Source organism: Apium graveolens, chromosome 7, assembly GCF_009905375.1.
Source record: "Apium graveolens cultivar Ventura chromosome 7, ASM990537v1, whole genome shotgun sequence".
NCBI lineage: Eukaryota > Viridiplantae > Streptophyta > Magnoliopsida > Apiales > Apiaceae > Apium > Apium graveolens.
Window position 1 is genome coordinate 116,320,741 of NC_133653.1, and position 21,912 is coordinate 116,342,652.

At 36.3% G+C, this 21,912-nt stretch overlaps 2 protein-coding genes across 3 annotated transcripts; one reads left to right on the plus strand and one right to left on the minus strand.

Annotated features, from left to right (window-relative positions):
• Window positions 1-1,905: 1,905 nt before the first annotated feature.
• LOC141671996 (protein RER1A-like) lies at window positions 1,906-5,068 on the minus strand. 2 transcript variants are annotated; one of them, XM_074478474.1, is made up of 4 exons: window positions 4,863-5,068; window positions 3,623-3,992; window positions 2,329-2,509; window positions 1,906-2,208 (listed from the first exon to the last, which is right to left on the minus strand). In XM_074478474.1, exons 2-4 carry the CDS (start codon window positions 3,970-3,972, stop codon window positions 2,149-2,151), a joined length of 591 nt encoding a protein of 196 aa, XP_074334575.1. In that variant the 5' UTR covers window positions 3,973-3,992; window positions 4,863-5,068; the 3' UTR covers window positions 1,906-2,148. The 2 variants fall into 2 exon arrangements, with proteins under 2 accessions (XP_074334575.1, XP_074334574.1); XM_074478473.1 differs by having other exon boundaries at window positions 3,623-4,001; window positions 4,863-5,067.
• A 15,866-nt stretch (window positions 5,069-20,934) lies between these two features.
• On the plus strand, window positions 20,935-21,912 carry LOC141673987 (uncharacterized). The gene is made up of 2 exons (XM_074480713.1): window positions 20,935-21,272; window positions 21,618-21,912. The coding sequence occupies exons 1-2, from the start codon at window positions 20,935-20,937 to the stop codon at window positions 21,910-21,912; spliced, it is 633 nt and encodes a 210-aa protein (XP_074336814.1).

Below are 21,912 nucleotides of genomic sequence, written 5' to 3' on the forward strand. Positions count from 1 at the left end.
CGTTACATTAGCCTCACAGGATAAAACGAGAAGACGGTGATGTTACGCGAATAGCACCTTCGGCGAACTAGAACAGAGTAGGAAACTATCACTAAAACAAAGAAGTAGGGTTTGTGTTTACGAGGCGGCTGTGTGGTGTATTTTGAATGAATTAAAAACCCTAAGCCTAATATGTTATTATATAGGCTCGAGAAAACGTGTGCGCTACTTCACGCGTAATTAATTAAACCGCTTTAATTAAATCAATCGGTTAATAAATCAAATCAGTAATTGAATCTGATTATTATCATATCAAATCAATTATAATAATACATAGTACGTAGTCAAAACGAATTAAAATTTTTAAAGCCCAAAGCCAGTGAAAAATTAAATTTAGCAAAATTAGTTCGTAATTATTCGGGCCAATTTTTTTTCTACATTCGTGTCCGCACGTCGCACACGCGGGCAAGCTCGAAGGTTTCGCAAGCCTCGGATTGTCCCTCTAAAACCCAAGATTTACGACCCCTCTTCGCTCGCACGTAGGTGTTGGAGCAATACATAAGCAACACATTTGAATACTACATAAGTGTTTTGCTATATAAAGTTATGTATGCTCCTTTGCAAATTCAATGTGGGACTTTCTATTCTTCCACAAATTTCCGCTACTAAGAGGTTAACTTTGGATGATCATATCTCATCCATCTCTTAGTCATTTTGAGTATTTTGAGTGATTCAAAATGACTCGGAAAGCTCTCTCGAAGGAGAACCCATTCCAAGTGTCACTCGTTGCGCGCATGCAACATTCGTCCACTCAAATTTTGGCTGAAATTGACTTGACAACGTGTGACTACTACCCATATTTCCCAACAAAATTAGTATAGTAGAAGTAATGAATGTAAGTGGGTGTAATTAATTTTTATATTATTAATCTTTTTAGTATTTTGAATAAGTTTTAAAATACATAGAATTGGATGGAAATCCCAAAAAAAAATAGAAATCAATAAAATGTTTATTAGAAAATTTCTTATGGTCTTTTAGTTTGAATTTTTCTTGGCCATATCTTCCCAGGATAGATTTTTATTAGAAAATGTCGAGTAAAAGAGAACTGAAAAGACTAAAATACCATGCCTACATATTAACAGTCCTAATAAACATTAATCTCCGGATTTATTATTTTTTCGTATTTTAATTTCTCTCCAAAATTAGGTAAGTAACATGTCATATCTAACTAGGGGGGTTGGGCCTTCTTCAAAATGAATAGGGGTCGCCTTAACTTATTAAACAATACATTTTGTCTCTTGAGGGTGTCAACAGCCCAGCTCAGACTCACAACAAAGTAACTTCTTTTTATTTAATCAATTAAAAATGAATCATAATTAAGTACATGAGAAAAAGGACGAAAATGATAACTTTTGATTAACAATACTTTTCAGCTTCTTGGTTTAATATTTAATAATAACAAAATTAGTGATTGAAAATTTATAGGTTTGGCAAATAAATATTATCGTAAGAAACAAGTTTATAAGTACTTGAAATTTCCAAATTCTATAACTCCAACATAAATACAGACACGAAATCAAAGTCATACAAAAAATTATACAAATTTGTAGGTATATACATCCATTATATTACATCCAAATTTCGCAAAAGAGTCATTATACATTAGTCCGGGTTAGTCATTCTGCGATCATTTTAAGTTTTTGAGACAATTAATGAGAAGAGAAGTCCGGGTTAGTCATTCTACGCTTCGATCATTTTAAGTTTTTGAGACGATTAATGAGAAGAGAATCGGAAGCTTACATCCATTCTAATTACATGAAGGATTTGAGTTTCAAAGCATAAAACTCTATTAAGTACATAAAAAAATTTATTGTTCCCAGAATCTCGAAACAACGTATTTGGATATACATCCATTATTTTTATCAATTTCGTTGAGCCAACCCGGAATTAAAAAAAAATATCAATTTCATAACCAATATAGTAGATATAATCCTGTAAGACTACTTGGAAATTGGACAAGTTGAAATACATGTTTATAGGATCCTTCTTCAAATTTCATAAAATCTAAATACAGTTGTACATCATGATAGAATGCCATAACAGTTTACTTGCTATATCTTCGCATCGTCCTCCTACTAGGCCTAGGCTATCAACCAGCATAGCACAGATTCAATCTCCTCTGGAAGTGCTACCCCCACTTCCTCCTGAAGGCTTCTTCCCCTTGTACTTCTGATAAAAGGAAAGGCAACAAACCAAATCACAATGAGGGGGATATTGTACAGGATGCGCTAGATTTACTTTGAATAATGTTAACACTGAAGAACCATGTTAAGAAATCATATTTCTCACCTGCTTCCCGATGTTAAAAGGGACATATTTGTATTTTATCATGTGCATAATTTGGCGCTTCATTGTCAGGAGAAACAGCACCAGCCAGTAAAATAGCAATATAGGCCAAAAGACGGGTACATCAAACATCGAAAAGAAGGTCATAACAAATGCCACACACAATGCTTTTGTTATAGCATACCTAAACAGGAAAAGAGAGAACACACAGGAAATCAACACCAACTAATTAATATGATGGATTAAGAGGTTGCAAGACGAGTGTTTACAGGGTACAAAGTTGGTATCTATGTGCAATTATGTAGACATGTTTCCATATAAAAATAACTAAATAAGATACCCATAGCTGAATGATAACCATTGTAATTGCTTTAATCAGCCTTGTATGTATACAATATATATACTGCAGGGCGCAGACCCTCTATGAAAGGGAATATATCTGCCAGGTCTCTTTGCTTAGTTACATGTGTGCATCACTTCATCACTGTAAACCTTTTCAAGCCTTCCAGGCGACTCATGATTGCCATAGCACTCACATTGCTCAAGTCTATGAAGGAGCAGACATACACAGACCAATTTACCAAGTAAAAGACTGAAATTATTGAGAGCATATTATGTATATTTTGTAGTTGTACAGGGTAGGCTTATCTTAAGTTTTAGGTACTTAGTAAATAATAACTGTATATTATGCGAACAAGATTAGAAAAGATTCCAAATAACCAAATAACCAAAAACCAGTTTTAAGCATCAGTTCCGGAATTAATTAGAGAGAGATGAGATGTTCGATGTAAACGACTTGACCACCAATCCATCAATTAACTAAAATAACTCAACAAAACAAGACACCACCTACTCATTCGAATTCCAACATGACCGCAACGCACATACCCACATGTACTTTCGTTCGTTATCAATAGAGTCACTTTTTAGTTCCTCTACCATCGTGACTAACCTATCCTCGTTTAGTTTGATCCTAAGCAGAGGGGTACATTAATAGGCAGTAGCTCTCTATGCAACCAATCACTTAAACCATCTAATGTAACAAAAACACAAAAAAGATAACATTAGCTCTTTAAACAGAGCATTGTCACCGAAACAATTTTGATTGAGAATTAGAAATAAGTTTGTCAAAAAGCCAAAATAAATAGCAAATAAGTAGAGAGAGACAAAACCCCATAGAAATGTAGCAATTAAAGCATATCAAAGAAAAGTAATACCAACAACAAAAATTATTCTGTCACTTAACAGTACATATCAGTTTAACAACAAAAGGAGATAGGGAGTATAAGTCAATCACCAGAACTTAAACTCTGGAAGACGGCGAATAAAAGGCTTGAACTCATCAGAACCTTTTGTCGGCAGCATAGGCCCGTTCGAAGGTTCCAGTTCTGGATCAACAAGAGGTGACAGAAACCCAATTAACAAGTTCAGCAAATAGATCCCAAGACCATAACTGACAACGTAGAACCCCTGAACATAATAACAGCGCAGCGCATAGAGAAATGCTAAAACGGCAGTCCCAACCCATCTATAAACCGTGTGTGGTGTAGACTTGTCCAAATAATACTGGAAGAGCTTCCACACATCACGTCTCCACTGATTAAGAGGTGCCGCAGCTGAGGCACCCTCACCTCCAACACCATCCATCAAAGTAAAACCTCACAACCCTGACAGATCTTATAACAATACATAAAATTAGCACATGCATTTCCATACATAAAATTACAATAAAATTACACAGTAAATCAGCACCATCCTGTCATTTCCATATATACACATGCATTTCCATACATAAAATTACAATAACCCAAAACACACTCTTAAGCACCAACAACTAAGTCTTCAATCACACAAAAAAAAAAAATGTGTAATACGTAAAACTAATGAAGAAATGAATAGGGACTATACGTAAAACCCATTCTTTAACTATATGTCAAACTAGACATTACTCAATTTCATTCAAACTATCAAAAAAAATAGTCAACAGACATTCAAGAGTAAATAGAAACACAAGCCAACATACATTCTCAAACACTAACACCTAATTCTGCAATTACACAAAACACAACTTTATACTTCAAAACCAATCAAGAAAATGACAAGGGACTATAATAAAACACCATTTTTAAATATATCTTTGTTTAACTAGATAAGTTTCTTTCTTCTTGAACCCACAAAACAAACTAAATTAAACCCATTTTATAAATGGGTTCAAAATGACTTCAACTCAAATCAAGAAAATTAGTCAACAGACATTAAAGAGTAAAAGGCCCAATCTTGTTTCCTATATTTTCTCAAAATTTTACAGGCCCGTCACATTACAGTCAAAACAGTAAAAAGGGTACATAAAGGCAGATCTAAAATGGGGTAAGCCAAAAATCAAGAACCCTAATTATAGTTTCTTGTTTGTTTGTATATAAATCTAAATACCGGTTAAATAAAAATATGGGCAAAAGGGGTCAAATGGTAAGATTGTGTATACATATATGTGTATGGTAATAACGATCGGAAAATGCATTGAAAATAGATAAACATACCTCCGATGATAGCGGGCGAGAGAGAGAGGGGGGGTCTGAAGAGTAAAAATAGGAAGAGAGGAGATCCGTTTTGTTAGATATAGAATTATACCCCCAGTGATTTGTGCCTTACTTTGTTTTTAATTTTTACAGGGCGGTATCGCAAATCTGAGATTTTCCGAAAAACTATTTTTCTATCATGTGCTCTAAGCACAAATTAAACACCCAAAATCATAAACATGGGCCATTTATATTGGTGAAGTTTGGTTTTTGTGCAGGATTTCACCACTATTAAAAAAGAAACCAATTAAAATGACCCTAATTTATGAGTTTTCGCACGTCCCCATGGGCACATGGTAGTAAATTTGTTTGAAGAATAAGTTTCTCAAACTTTTTTTAAAATATATGATTTTTTAAAAATATTTATTTGTAAAAATAAATATTATTTTTAAACTTTTTTTATAAAAAATGATTTTACAAATTCGATACAATCGGATGCAAACTTAATCTTTCAAGAATACGTAAAAGAAGCTACTGTTATAACCAAAATTTGGCATTAAATCATTTCGGATCAGTGATGGGTCAATTGGAGTCAAATTAGGGCAAATGAATGGGAATTAGGTGTTAGGCTGCAAGAGAGAGACAAAGGACGCGCCTTGAGATTGTGGACGCGTCCTTAGTAGTTGGAGTGCTTCATATGGATATCTCATGTAATATTGTATGGACGCGCCCATAGAACAGGACGCGCCCTGTTGGAGGATTTGGAACAAGATCAGGGCAAGGCAAGCATGAAAAAAAGCAATGGGAGATATTATTATTAACCTATTTGTTACCGGTACTCTTTGAAGAATTCCCTCCCTGAGACGGTCAAGGAGGGGGAAGTCCGTGCAAAACTTGAAGGCCTCCAGGGGTATACCTGATGATTGAAGGTCTTCTCCTGTATTCAACGGGTATCCTCGTTGGGGATGCGGGATTAACTTTGGTGTGTGCTCTTGGAACTCTATTCTTTTATTCATTTAGAGTCATCCTGCACTTTTCACCTAAGAGCTTGGGATCACCTGTCCTGCTATCTGGTGGGTTACAGTCATTCGGGGGACAGGGATGTGTCCGGCATTTGGGATGAACCGTGGCTAGACCTGCGTTCGTAAATCAAGGGAAATAATTGTAGCGAAGTGTTATCCTTGCGCAGGGAGATGCACTATCCGTGAAGTCCCACAATTACGAGCGAGCATTGTGACTTCGCGGTTGGGCCTCATAGTTGGACATTCCTAAAGCTAGCGGAAGATGGATTCTGGAAGGACTTCTACCGGGCCTAGGGATAAGAAGTCTAAGCCCATTAGATTCTTTGTTCCCCAAGAACTACATCAGGCTTGATCCCTATATAAATGGTACGTAGGCACGTTGAGAGGGGTAAGAAGTTGAGAGCTGATAAGGAGCCACCAATTATCACACAAACACCACACATCGCTTGATTTTCAGGCAAAGAACTACCGTCACAGATCTAAATTTCGGCGAGAAACCTCTTACTTTGTTATTACCAGATTACTCCGTCAATAAATTGGCACTAGAAGGAGGGGTGCTGATCAAGATCATAATCTTAGGAGGAAAAGACGTCTTACAATCGTGATGAAAGTTCTTACGATGGAAGTGATAGCAGATCTAAAGGAGATGACGAGGGAGGCTATACTCGGCATGAACCCTACGTACCCAGAAACATAACAGATCCTCCACGAGCTCTAGATGTGGGAAGAAGACACTGTGGGGAAAGCTCCCGTGGTCGAAGAAGACACTCAGGATGTTCGCGGCCAAGCTAATGGAGGAATCCTTCGAATTACTCCGCGGCGCTTGGAATACTCAGATGATGTCGAGCCTATTATGGAGCTTATCGATGAGGACAGTTGTGACGCCCACCAAATCCGGGGTCTAGATTTGGGAGTCACTGACCGATAAACCATAATATAATAGATACGGCAGAATAAAATAATAAATATGACCCCTTGCATGCAACTGGATCGATCACAGGTTATAGTATGAAATATGCACTAAAACAAACCAAAAATTTATTACAAGCCATAAGTTTATTTAGTTTTACAACTTATTCAAATTTTAATACAAACCTCTAGACTAGTCAAGCGTCCCAAATAGTCTACCTGGAAAATACACCAAGCTATTTACAATCACTTAACTCCTGATTAAACCTGGATCTCGGGCCTGCTCTGGTCTAGCTGAAAGATTAGAATAATAATCAAGTATGAGCGAAAGAAGTGTTCAACAAGCAGTATATATCTTATGATTTAAGACAACAACAACATTATATCTGAAGAACAAAACCAAACAACAATACCTGAGCAGTATCAAAAACTGATATAAGTTTTGATAATAAACAACACTTTTATATATCTTTTGTTTTGGATTGAAATCCTCGAACGATGGTGTGTTACCGCCAGTGATCAGTCGCGGAGCAACACCGGTATGCCGAAGCATATCCAACTAAACAAAGGGTATCCAAGGCACATATCGGCCTAGCAAGGTATTATATCTTGTATAATACATAGCTCACACTGGACCGCCGCCACGGCCTCTTATGCAACCATCCATCCATTAAAACAATTTTCAATCAAAGGAGTCAAATCAAACAACATTCTTAAAAACATAACTCCCCATTTTTCGTGGTCCAGAGTTATCTCAACAATTGATGGCGAAATAACTAGAACAATTAGTTATTCACTAATCTCAACTAAACGTTCCACTGTATAGAGTAATTTTTAGTGAAATATAAAATGTTTAACTATTCTAAACTTAGAATAGGGAAGAAATACTTGCATAATAGAGTTCAAATTGAATATCACTTGAATGTTAGGTGAAGGTAAGGATACTTGCAATTATACTACAAGAAAGTTCAGGAATACTTGCATGATATAATTAACAATCTCAGAAGTAGAGTGATAAACTATTCTGAAATTAGAATAATATAGAAAACTTGCCTGGTATGCTTGATAACTTTTCACTATAACCTTATCTTGTAACTGCTGGCTATCAACTTCGTCTAACACTTGACTACGTTCCTTACTACTTGATTCTATAAACAAATGGACTGTTTTAATTAACAGATCTAAACTCAATTGACGTAACTATACGTCTTGACGTCTACCCGATCGTTTGTAACTAATCATGGCATTTAAAACTGTAAACCAATAGCATGCATATCAGGTAGCACATAATCATGTTATTTGTATAACACGTAATCACATAATTTGTGTAACATATAAGTCGCATTGTCAAAATATAGGTCTCTGTACGTTTAAAATCGAAATCGGGTCAATAACAGTATTTATCGGTCAAATACTAACTCATAATGATTCACAAATCAAACGACCTTTCAATGCAAAAGAACTTAGGTCTCGAAAGTATTTTTATTGGAAGTGGAATGTTTTTCTGAGTCTGTATGTGTTCGTTTCGTATTAAACGAACGAACGGTTTATTTATTACAGATAAAATAAAAATAAATGGAAATAAATCAATTAATAATAATATTAATTGATTCTTAAATACCTAAATATTAATTTTAAAAGTGCTTAAAATTAATTTTTTAGGAATTATTTGAATTAATTATAAATAATTTACATTTTATTTAAGTATTTATAAATAAAATTAATTGACTAATTGAATTAATCAATTAATTAAATTTATAAATAATTACTTAAAAAATATTATAAATAATTAATTTAAATTTTGATTTTTGAAATTAATAAAAGAAAATATTTTTTAGAATTTAAATTAATTTATTTAATTATTTAAATAATTAATTAAATAAAAAAACTGAAAAGAAAATAAAATAAAATAAAAAGAATTTTGGAAAACAAAAAGAAATTTTTAAATAAATTTTAAAACAAAATTTTGTGGAAACATGTTTTAAGAAAAGGGAGAACTGGAACAGGGGGATTAAACCCGGGTCGTATTTCTTTCTGAAAACGGGTCAAGGAGGAATAGTTCCCGAGTCGGGTTGAAGCCGACCATTTTCTAGACGAATCCAGATTCCTGCGGCGTCCCCGTACCTCCGGCGAACCCCCAATCAACCCGCAACGTCCAGGTTGACCCTGATTTATATCCTAATCAATTCCAAACTACTCCTACAGGTCAATTACAGTCTCAACTGGCGGGGACGAGTCCGGAAATCAATCGTCAGTCGAGTTGCCATTAAAACCGGCGAGAACTCGGATGTTTCCAGTAAAAACCCGATCCCAGTCATTCCTTAACCAAATCAAATCCTTTATATATCAAAACACAGCCATGAACGCGTACAATCTATACACACAATCATCATCAACATCCACAGCTTCTATGATTCGTAAAAATCAAAAATAAAAACAACATAAAACTTAAAAACTCGATTAAGCAAACTAGCAATAGAACGAACATAATAATCATATGAATCGATTCTACAAAACATGGTGAAGCTATTAAAATCATTAAAAACATCCAAAAACATCACAAATTAAAACCCCATATTTGATCAAGAACCCTAAAAAAACTGAATTTAAATTTACCACTCCTGAACTGTTTTTGATGATTGAAACATGTAGATAATTAAAATCCAATCATTTTGATTACTCATACCTACGATTTGGAGTTCAAAATCACTTCCAAATTGGAATTTGATTCCCCAGCTCAAGAACACCCCCAAATTCTGTTTTTCTATTTTTTTGTAATATTTTAAGAAAATTTTGATAATAAAAGAAAATAAAATAATTATAATCCGCTATTTATATTAATCAGAAATTATACCCCCAAAATTAATTAAGGGTATTTTTATCCCTTAATTAAAATAACTAGGCCCAAAAATAATAATTATGGGGAATAATTTTAAAAGCAATAAAATATAAAATTTATATCAAAATTCCCAAAAATGAGAATAATTCAAATATGCAAAAATAATGGGTATTTGAAATGTGAATAATTTTATAAAAATAAAAACATGAATTTTGTGGGATTTGACGTCCCGGTGGGGTCCCGGTCCATTGATTTTTTAGAAATTGAAACGATACATAAATTAACAAAAAATCTCGAAAACACATAAAATACATTCAAACGCACATAAAACGAGATAAAACGAGTACCTCGATAAAGATGTTGATAAACACGTGTCCAGATTGCAGATCGATTCATATAAATGCAGCTTAAACACCTATTAATTAATCGAAAAATTTTATGGTCCTTACGGGGCCACATATAACAACTATTACATGTAATATCATGGAAATAATCATTTTAAACCCATAAAAGACATTAAATTTATTTATTTAACATAAAATATTCACATAATTTTCCCGGATATTACATCCTTCCCTCTTAACAGGATTCTATCCTCAGAATCAGCCTAGGAAAACAAGTGAGGATACTTGGCTCGCATTTCGCTATCCAATTCCCAAGTCGACTCTTCAACCTTGGATTCCTCCACAAGACTCGTAATAAAGATACAGACTTATTCCTAAGCACTCTTTCTTGCCATCTAAAATTTGCACTGGTCGCTCTACAAAGGACAAATCTGGCTAAATCTCGATTGGTTCATATTCTATCACATGATTGGAATCAGGCAAATAACGCTTCAACATTGACAAATGGAACACATTGTGGATATGCTGCATGTGTGGTGGTAAGGCTAGCTCGTAAGCGACCTTTCCCACATGTATCAAAATCTCAAAAGGGCCAACATAACGCGAACTCAGCTTTCATTTCTTCCCAAATATGGATAAACCTTTCCAAGGTGAAATCTTTAGTAGCACTGCTTCACTAACTTCAAATTCCACATCCTTTCTGGAAGGATCAACATATTTGTGTTGACGATCTTGAGATGCCACTAATCTTTTTCGATTGAGTTCTACTTTCTCGTTTGTCTGCTGGATCAGTTCTGGACCCAAAATCTTTCTCTCACCAACTTCATCCCAATATATTGGAGATCTGCATCTTCTGCCGTACAAAGCTTCATATGGCGGCAGTCCAATACTAGCATGATAATTGTTGTTGTAGGAGAATTCAACCAACGGCAAATGTTCGTCCCAACTTCCTTCAAAATCTAGTGCACATACCCTTAACATGTCTTCAATAGTCTGAATTATCCTTTCACTTTGACCATCTGTCTGCGGATGATACGCGATACTCATATTCAGCTTCGTTCCGAGACAATCTTGAAAACTTCTCCAAAATCTTGAATTAAATCGAGGATCTCTATCTGAAACTATGTATACTGGAACTCCATATCGAACTACAATTTCCATCAAGTATAGCTGAACCAATTTAATCTTTCGTTGATAGGCAGGAAATGCCCTGACTTCGTCAATTTGTCAATAATAACCCAAATAGCCTCATGATCTGCCATGGTCCTCGATAATCCAACTACAAAATCCATCGCAAGATGTTCCCACTTCCATTCTAGAATGTCCAATGGTTGTAACAGTCCACTAGGCCTTTGATGTTCTGCTTTGACTCACTGGAAAATATAACACTTACTCACCCATTCAGCAATTTCTTTCTTCATATTCGGCCACCAAAAGCTTTCTCTTAAGTCTCGGCACATCTTCGTACTCCCGGGATGAATTGAATATCTAGAGTTGTGAGTGTCTCAAAGAATTTTATCTTTCAGCTCGGCCACGTTAGGTACCCATATTTTAGAAGAAAACCTTAGGATTCCTTTATCATCCTTTTGACACCCTTTTTCTTCCCCTGTCAACTCTTTTTGTTCATGGCTCATTACGTTTTCCTGACATCTTCTTATCTTCTCCAACAATTCGGGTTGAAAAGACTTTGTATACAACATATTTGCAAACATACCTGAAATACTGACCTCTATTTCAAGCTTCTCAAATTCCTTGACCAATTCCTTAGATGAAGTGATCATGTTTAATCTTTCTTTTCTGATCAGAGCGTCTGCCACCATATTTACTTTTCCTGGATGATAGTTAATAGTACAGTCATAGTCCTTGATCAATTCGATCCATCTTCTCTGCCTCATGTTCAATTCCTTCTGGGTGAAGATATACTTTAAACTCTTATAATCTATGTAGATCTCACATTTCTCTCCATAAAGATAATGCCTCCATGTCTTTAATGCAAATACTATAGCTGCCAATTCAAGATCATGAGTTGGATATTTCTCTTCATGTGGTTTTAGTTGTCTTGAAGTGTAGGCTATCACTTTATTATGCTGTATTAAAACACATCTTAATCCTTTATACGATGCGTCACTGTAGATCACAAAGTTTCCTTGATCATCTGGTAGGACTAGCACTAGAGAAGATACTAGTCTGTTTTTTAATTCTTGGAAACTCTCATCGCACCTCTCGTTCCATTCAAATTTATGATTCTTTCTGGTGAGCTTTGTCAAAGGCGTAGCTATCTTCGCAAAATCTTGCACAAACCTTCTGTAGTAACCTCCCAATCTCATGAAACTTCTTACTTCTGTTTGTATTTTTTGTCTCTCCCAGTTAATTATAGCTTCAATCTTTGACGGATCCACTTCCACTCCTTTGTTGCTAATTATGTGCCCAAGAAATCGTACTTCTTTTAACCAAAATTCGCAATTGGAAAACTTTGCGTATAATTTCTCCTGTCTCAATGCCTCTAGAACTATTCGCAAATGCTCTACATGCTCTTCTTCCGTCTTAGAATAGATCAGAATGTCATCTGTGAACACAATCATAAATTTATCCAAATACTTCTTAAATACTCGATTCATTAGTTCCATCAAAGCTGCTGGTGCGTTGGTTAATCCAAATGCCATCACCAAGGACTCATAATGTCCGTATCTGGTTCTGAATATTGTCTTCAAAATGTCTTCTGGCTTAATCTCCAGTTAATGATATCCCGATCTTAAATCAATCTTAGAAAACCATACAGCGCCGTTCAGTTGGTCGAACAAATCATCAATCCTTGGCAACGGATACCTGTTCTTAATGGTCAGCTTATTTAATTCTCGATAATCAATACATAGCCGCATACTTCCATCCTTCTTCTTGACAAACAACACTGGTGCGCCCCACAGAGATACACTCGGTCTTATAACTCCTTTTTCTAAAAGATCTTTCAACTGAGTTGCCAACTCCTTCATCTCCACTGGTGCCATTCGATACGGAGCTTTAGAGACTGGTTCTGTTCTAGGTGCTAGATCAATCGTAAACTCAATTTCTCTGTCGGGAGGTAATCCTGGAAGATCATCTGGAAAGACATCTGGAAACTCATTGATAACTGGAATTGCTTCCAGTATGGGAACTTCTTTGCTGATGTATATCACATGGGCCAAATATGCCTCGCAATTCTGACGCAATAACTTCTTCGCTTGTGCTATCTTTAGAACTTCTTTTCCTGCTTACTTCCTCTAAATATCACCTTTTTCTTACTATCCAATGTCTGAAGCCTTACTTTTCTATTCTTACAATCAATATGAGCATTATTCTCTGACAACCAATCCATTCCCAGGATAACATCAAATTCTCCCAACTTAAAAGATATCAAGTTGGCATACAAATGATGTCCCGCTATCTCAATGTCACACCTTGGGCACACTCGATCGACATGAACTTGGTTCTTATTAGCTAATTCTATCATTAACGCTGGTTATAACAATTCAACTTCACAATGCAGTTTATCGACAAAATATTTAGAAATAAATAACCTTGTAGCTCCAGAATCAATTAAAACTTTAGCATCTACAGAGTTGACTGGAAGCGTACCTACAACCACGTCTGAACTCTGAACAACATCTTTCATAGTCATGTTGAATATCATGGCCTTTGGTTGGTTCTTTGTTGATGGTCCTTCAATCCTTGCCATATTAGCTACTGGATCTGTTGCCTGGAAGTCCCTGGAAATATGCCCCATCTTTTCACATTTAAAACACACAGTCCCTGACTTTTGAACTAGAATCTGATTCTGACACTCATTAATATAGTGCCCCTTCTGATTGCACTTAAAACACAACACATTAGCCTTACATATCCTAAAGTGCCTCCTGCCACAAAACTTGCAATTTGACATTGGTGGACGATTGGACCTCTGCTGATCTGAATTCTGAAAACGGTTGCCATGTCCTCCATTTCCTGATTGTGGTCTTCTAAATCCCACACTCTTATTACCTTGAAACTCTGAGCTTTTGTTGAAACGGCCCTAGAAATTACCTTGATGCTGACCTCCTCCCGAGGTTTCTATTTTCTTTTCTTCCCGTCCCTTTCTCTCTGAGACGTGTCGCTTCTATTTTGATTCACCATTTCTTTCTGAACCACTACCACATATGAAGTTAACTCAAACATGGCCACTCTATTCTGAATCCAAAATTTTAATCCATGTTCAAACCTTCTTGCTTTCTTTTCATTTGTATCAACCTGATATGGCACAAACCTCGCTAATTCAGTAAACTTGGACTCATATTCCGCTACAGTAAGATCACCCTGTGTCAGATTCAAAAACTTGATCTCCATTTGATTCTTCATATACCTCGGAAAATACTTCTCCAGAAACACCTCTGTAAACCTTTCCCAAGTTACAAACTCACCTCCTTCCAACGCTCGTGTAGATTCCCACCAATAGTTTACCTCACCCTTCAGAAAGTCACGTGCAAACTTGCTCTTCTGGTCAGCTCCAGCTCCAACTAAGTTAAAAGCTTTCTCAATTTCTTTAAGCCATGCATTGGCTTCCACGGGGTCAGCACTTCCCTTAAAATCAGGTGGTTTCACAGCTTGAAATTGCTTAAAAGTCACCGCAGGTGGTGCTACTGGTTGTTGCTATTACTGTTACTGCTGCTGTTGCTGTTGCTGTTGTTGTTGCTATGTGAGATGCAACACCTGTTTCTGCATCAATCCCAACATCTGAACAATCGCTGGATCAGTACGACTCTCGGTACGATCCTCTCCTGAATTATTTCTTTTCTTTGGTGCTATTATTCTGGTAAGAAAACAAGCAACGTATATAATAATATTTCAAGCATGGTGTCAAATATGTAGCATATCGAAATTCTCACGCATTATCTTTTTTCCAAAATATTATAAACTTGCTACCATATTAACACATACGACATGATTATCACATAATCCTGCTTACTATCTCAAAGAATAATAACACAAAGAAAATTACCGAAAAATTATCCAAACCGTTCAACTCTTACTCAAAATCTCAAATAAACCAACAAATGGTGGATAGGGTTGCAACACAACCTTCCAATCTCTTTCATTACTTTCCACTATCCCCGGGAACCAATAATTAGCAAAGCAATGGCATAAAATCCTAATGCTGAACGCAAAATAGGAAACCTAGACAACTTGACTATAAACCAGCCCAATAACCTAAACTTAACTCTATAAGAGTTAAACTATACGCGCTTATCTTATATGATCTTCCTATGACTTACTTAAGATAACCCTAAGCCTTTTCAGTGACCATAACTGTAGCTCCGATAGCAACCTGTGACGACCTCCAAATTCGGGGTCTAGATTTGGGAGTCACTAACCGATAAACCATAATATAATAGATACAACAGAATAAATTAAAAATATGACCCCTTGCATGCAAATGGATCGATCACAGATTATAGTATAAAACAGGCACTAAAACAAACCAAATGTTATTACAAGCCATTAGTCTATTTAGTTTTACAACTTATTCAAATTTTATTACAAACCTCTAGACTAGTCAAGCGTCCCATACAGTCTACCTGGAAAATACACCAAGCTATTTACAAGCACTCAACTCCTGATTAAACCTGCATCTCAGGCATGCTCTGGTCTAGCTAAAAGATCGGAATAATAAATAAGTATGAGCGAAAGAAGTGCTCAGCAAGCAGTATATATCTTATAATTTAAGACAACAATAACAATATATCTGGAGAACAAAACCAAACAACAATACCTGAGCAGTATCAAAAATTGATTTAAGTTTTGATAATAAACAATATTTTATATATCTTTTATTTTGGATTCAAATCCTCAAACGACGGTGTGTTGTTGTCGGTGATCAGCTGCGGAGCAACACCGGTATGCCGAAGCATAACCAACTAAACAAAGGGTACCCAAAGCACATATTGGCCTAGCAAGGTATTATATCCTGTATAATACATAACTCACACTAATCGCCGCCACGGCCTCTTACGCAACCATCAAATCTATAAAAACAATTTTCAATCAAAAGAGTCAAATCAAACGACATCCTTAACAACATAACTCCCCATTTATCATGGTCCAGAGTTATCTCTACAACTGTTGATGAAATAACTAGAACAATTAGTTATTCACTAATCTCAACTAAACGTTCCACTGTATAGAGTATTTTTTAGCGAAATATAAAACGTTTAACTATTCTGAACTTAGAATAGGGAAGAAATACTTGCATAATAGAGTTCAAAATGAATATCACTTGAATGTTAAGTTAAGGTAAGGATACTTGTAATTATACTACAAGAAAGTTTAGGAATACTTGCATGATATAATTAATAATCTGAGAAGTAGAGTGATAAACTATTCTGAAATTAGAATAGTACAGAAAACTTGCCTGGTATGCTTGATAACTTCTCACTATAACCTTGTATTATAATTGCTGGCTATCAACTTCGTCTAACACTTGACTAAGCTCCATGCTACCTGATTCTATAAACAAAAGGACTGTCTTAATTAACAGAATCAAACTCAATTGACGTACGTCTTGACGTCTACCCGATCGTTTGTAATTAATCATGGCATTTAAAACTGTAAACAGATAGCATGCATATCACGTAACACGTAATTATATAATTTATGTAACACATAAGTCGCATTGTCAAAATATAGGTCTCAGTACGTTTAGAATCGAAATCGAGTCAATAACATTATTTATCGGTCAGATACTAACTCAGAATGATTCACAAATCAAACGACCTTTCAATGCAAAAGAACTTAGGTCTCGAAAGTATTTTTATTGGAAGCAAAATGTTTTTCTGAGTCTGTACGAGTTTTAGGAATTATTTGATAAATTATCAATAATTTACATTTTATTTAACTATTTATAAATAAATTAATTGATTAATTGAATTAAATAAATTTATAAATAATTACTTAAAATAAATTATAAATAATTAAATTAAATTTTTATTTTTGAAAATAATAAATGAAAATAATTTTTATAATTTAAATTAATTTAGCTAATTATTTAAAATAATTAACTAAATAAATAAAAAGAATTTTTGAAAATAAAATTAAATCAAAAAATGAATTTTTTAAAACAAAAAAGGATTTTTAAATAAATTTTCAAACAAAATTTTGTGGAAGCAGGTTTTTAGAAAAGGGAGAACTAGACATGGGGATTAAACCCGGGTCGTATTTCTTTCTGAAAATGGGTCAAGGAGGAACAGTTCCCAGGTCGGGTTGAAGCCGGCCAGTTTCTGGACGAACCCAGATTCCAGCGGCGTCCCCCTACCTTTGGTGAACCCCCAATCAACGCGCAACGTCCAGGTTGACCCTGATTTCTATCCTAATCGATTCCAAACTACTCCTACAGGAAAATTGCAGTCTCAACTGGTGGCGACGAGTCCGGGAAATCAATCGTCGGCCGAGTTGCCATTAAAACCAGCGAGAACTCGGAGGTTTCCGACAAAAACCCGATCCCAGTCATTCCTTAACCAAATCGAATTCTTTATATATCAAAACACAACCATGAATGCGTACAATATATACACACAATCATCATCAACACCCACAATTTCTATGATTCATAAAAATCAAAAATAAAAATAACATAAAATTTAAAAACTCGATTAAGCAAACTAGCAATAGAACGAACAGAATTATCATATGAATCGATTCTACAGAACATGGTGAAACTATTAAAATCATTAAAAACATCAAAAAACATCACAAATTAAAAACCCCAAAATCGATCGAGAACCCTAAAAACCGAAATTAAATTTACCACTCCTGAACTGTTTTTGATGATTGAAACAGGTAGATAATTAAAACCCAATCATTTTGATTACTCATACCTACGATTTGGAGTTCAAACTCACTTCCAAATTGGAATTTGATTCCCCAGCTCAAGAACACCCCCAAATTCTGTTTTTCTAATTTTTTGTAATATTTTTAGAAAATTTTGATAATAAAATATAATAAAATAATTATAATCCGCTATTTATATTAATCAGAAATTATACCCCCAAAATTAATTAAGGATGTTTTTATCTCTTAATTAAAATAATTAGGACAAAAAATAATAATTATGGGGAATAATTTTAAAAGTAATAAAATATAAAATTTATATCAAAATTCCCCAAAAATTGCTAATAATTCAAAAATGCAAAAATAATGGGTATTTGAAATGTGAATAATTTTATAAAAATAAAAAAATAAATTTTGTGGGCTTTGACGTCCCGGTGGGGTCCCGGTACGTTGATTTTTAAGAAATTGAAACGATACCTAAATTAAAAGAAAATCCCGAAAATACATAAAATACATTCAAACGCACATAAAACGAGATAAAACGAGTACCTCGAAAAAGATGCTAATTAACACGCGTCCATATTGCAGATCGATTCATATAAATACAGTTTAAACACCTATTAATTAATCTAAAAGTTTTCTGGTCCTTGCGGGGCCCCAACTAACAACTATAACACGTAATATCATGGCAATAATCATTTTAAACCCATAAAACACATTACATTTATTTATTTAACACAAAATATTCACATAATTTTCCCGGATATTACGACAGTGATGGGAGAGAGAGGCCTCGTATCGACAATCGGGTTGTCCCGCATCCGCATAGGTCTGGGCGCACGATGGACGAGCGTCGTCGTGCGGAGAATATCCAGAACCAGGATTAATAAAGAAGAGATTTCTCAACCCTGAAGAAAATACTTGACATAAGGTTGGGGGATAATGATCTGAGGATGTTGCTATTGGAATGGCCCCGTGATACAACGTATGTGCCCCCTGCATACCCAAGGGATGGTAGGGTGCGACACCGCAAACACGAGCATGCTCCTCCACGTGGAAGATTTGGAAGGAATGGCCGGTGAAGGATAAAATATTTACAGAGATGGGCGCTATATCAAGGAAGGCATGATGACGTGCCCTCAACTAAAGAAGCTCCCATCGTTGTTCCTATAGCCTCACATAGTGCCACATGTAATGGATCGCGGACACGTCCTCGTGGTGGAGACGGCATCCGAATTTAAGAAAGGTTGCAAAATAATGAGGAGGCCCCGAGACGCGATCATGATGGTAATATATCACAGCCACAGTCGAATCTTTCAAGGCGATCGAGCAGTCGCTCGTTGAGACTAGAAAGAATGATAACATAAACAACTCAAAGGGGTGAGCGAAGAGGAGAGATAGGTCTGCGTGTCCAGAGTACCAATGGAATGCTCGAAGTCCTAATAGGGTAAATGCCATGAGCATACAAAGAGAGGGAAGTCCACTGTCAAATTATGAAAAAAGAGTGAACAACTATACTCATTTGGTGGCATCCATTGATCACATCTTTGAGGTGAACAAGGATAGGGGAGTCTTCAAGAAGCCGGAACGTTTGACCTCATGGAAAAGTAGAGATAAGAAGAAATATTGTGAATACCATGAGTCTACCGGTCACGATACCCACAAATGTCGTCACCGAAAAGATGAAATTGAAGAGTTGATCAAGGCTGGGTATTTGGGAGAGTGGATTGACAAGGTGAAGCGACGCAAAGGAAACAACAACAAGGGGAAAAATGAAAGGCATCCCTCATAAGCAGATGTTATGAAAAGCCAGCAGATGTCAAGTTCCAAAGAGTTGGAAGTATTAGAGCAATTTTTGGGGGGTATCCATTTGTTGGTGATAGTAATCGGGCGTTAAAGAGGAACGTAAGAGAAGCGTGACATCAGCCACTGACCAACATTCATAGCTTAGAGGACAGACCACCAAAAATATTTAAAGGGGAGTCTACTGATATTACTTTCAGGAAAATAGAGTCAAGATGGGTGCATCATCCTCATAATGATGCGTTGGTGATACCTATGCTTATTGGGATAATAAACGTGCATCGGGTCTTCCTAGACAACGGGAGCTCTACGAACATCTAGTACTATTGCGCGTACAAAAAATTAGGTTTCCCAAACAGTGATATGAATTTTGAAGATGCGCATGTCTATGGTTTTATCGGAGAAATATTGAGGGTTATGGGTTCAATTAGACTTCCTGTCACGCTTGAGGAAGGAGCTCTGTCTATTACTCAAATGATAGAATTTAAAGTGTTGGATCAAGAATCCGTGTACAATGTGTTGCTGGGAAAACCTTGGTTACGAGCCTTCAGAGTGATAACCTCGATACATCACTTAATGATAAAGTTCCCTACGCCTAACGGAGTAGGCAGACTAAGGGGATCACAATACGAATCACGTGACTATTACCACGAGTCTGTTAAAGAATTTCGCATGAGAAGGTATGAAGGAAAAGGCCACCCTGAAGAGGATACGATATATATCCAAGTAAAGACAAATGGAGAAGTTCACGCCCACTATTTTTGGGAAGACCCGGAGGAAGAAGAACCTCGTATGACAGATACCTCTGCTTTGGTGTTGGGGAATGTTTCGAGAATTCACAGTATGGAAGAAGTAATGGTGAATGATGAAGGGGATGTTGTGCAAAGGGAAGTTAATGGAGAAAAATTAGAAGGGGGAAGTGAATCCTTTAAAAGTTTGAAAATTGACCCTAAGGCGGATGTTCCTCGAAAAAAGGACGCGCCCTTGGAGAGTGAACATGTGCATGAGGTTGATGCTCCTCTAAAGAAGGACGCGACCTCTTCAACTACAATGTGTGAAACTATGCCTTGTCCTGAGGTGGATGCTCCTACCTATAAGGGCGCACCCTCAAGTACAAGAATGGAGGTGGAAGACCCCCGGGACTTTGATTACGATCGGGATCCTAGGATCATTATGCCTGCTGAGAAAATAGGGCTAGATGAGGACACGATATCAATCCCTATCGATAAGGATGTTTAGAGAAAGATATTGAAGGTGGGATCTCAGTTAAGTGATGAGATGAGAGGAAAACTCACCCGTTTTTGATAAAGAATCTCGATGTCTCTGCATGGAGTCATTCAGACATGGTTGGGATTGACCCGGGAGTAATGTGTCATCGTTTGAACATCTTTCCTAACTACACGGGTATACGACAAAAGTGTCACTCGGTGAGCGAAGAAAGGGCTATAGCATTAAAGGAAGAAGTAGATCGACTATTGAAAGTTGGGCTAATCAAGGAATCTTTCTACCCCGAGTGGCTCGCAAATCTGGTGCTTGTGAAAAAACTAAATGGGAAGTGGAGGATGTGTGTAGATTTCATCGATCTTAACAAAGCTTGCCCGAATGATAGTTTTCCGCTCCCAAGAATTGATCAGTTGGTTGATGTAACAGCAGGGCATGCCTTATTAAGCTTCATGGATGCGTAATCCGTTTATAATCAAATTCTAATGTACGGCCCTGATCAGGAGCATGCGTCCTTCATCACTGATAGGGGGTTATATTGCTACATAGGGATGCCATTCGGATTGATCAATGCGAGCGCGACCTACCAGCGGTTGGTGAACATGATGTTCAGAAATCAGATTGGAAGGACCATGGAGGTATATGTAGATGACATGCTGGTTAAGTCCAAGGAGGCAAACGACCATGTTAAGCAACTAATGGAGATGTTCAACTATCTAAGGAGGTTTCGCATGAAGTTAAACCCATAAAAATGTGTGTTTGGTATGGAATTGGGTAAGTTCCTTGGATTCATTGTCAATCACAGGGGGATTGAGGCCAACCCCGCCAAAATTCAGGCTTTACTAGACATGAAGTCTCCCACAAGTGTCAAGCAAGTGCAAAGCTTAATTGGATGGATTGCTGCATTGAATCGATTTGTGTCCAAATCATCCGACAGATATAAGGAATTTTTCAAGGCAATCAAGGTAGCGGGAAAAGATTTCGTGGGGATGCCAGAATGTGAGGAGGCTTTCAGAAAGATCAAGAACCAACTGGGGAACCCGCCCATGTTGTCAAAACCATTGGAGGGGGAATCTTTGATTCTGTATTTGGCAGTGTAA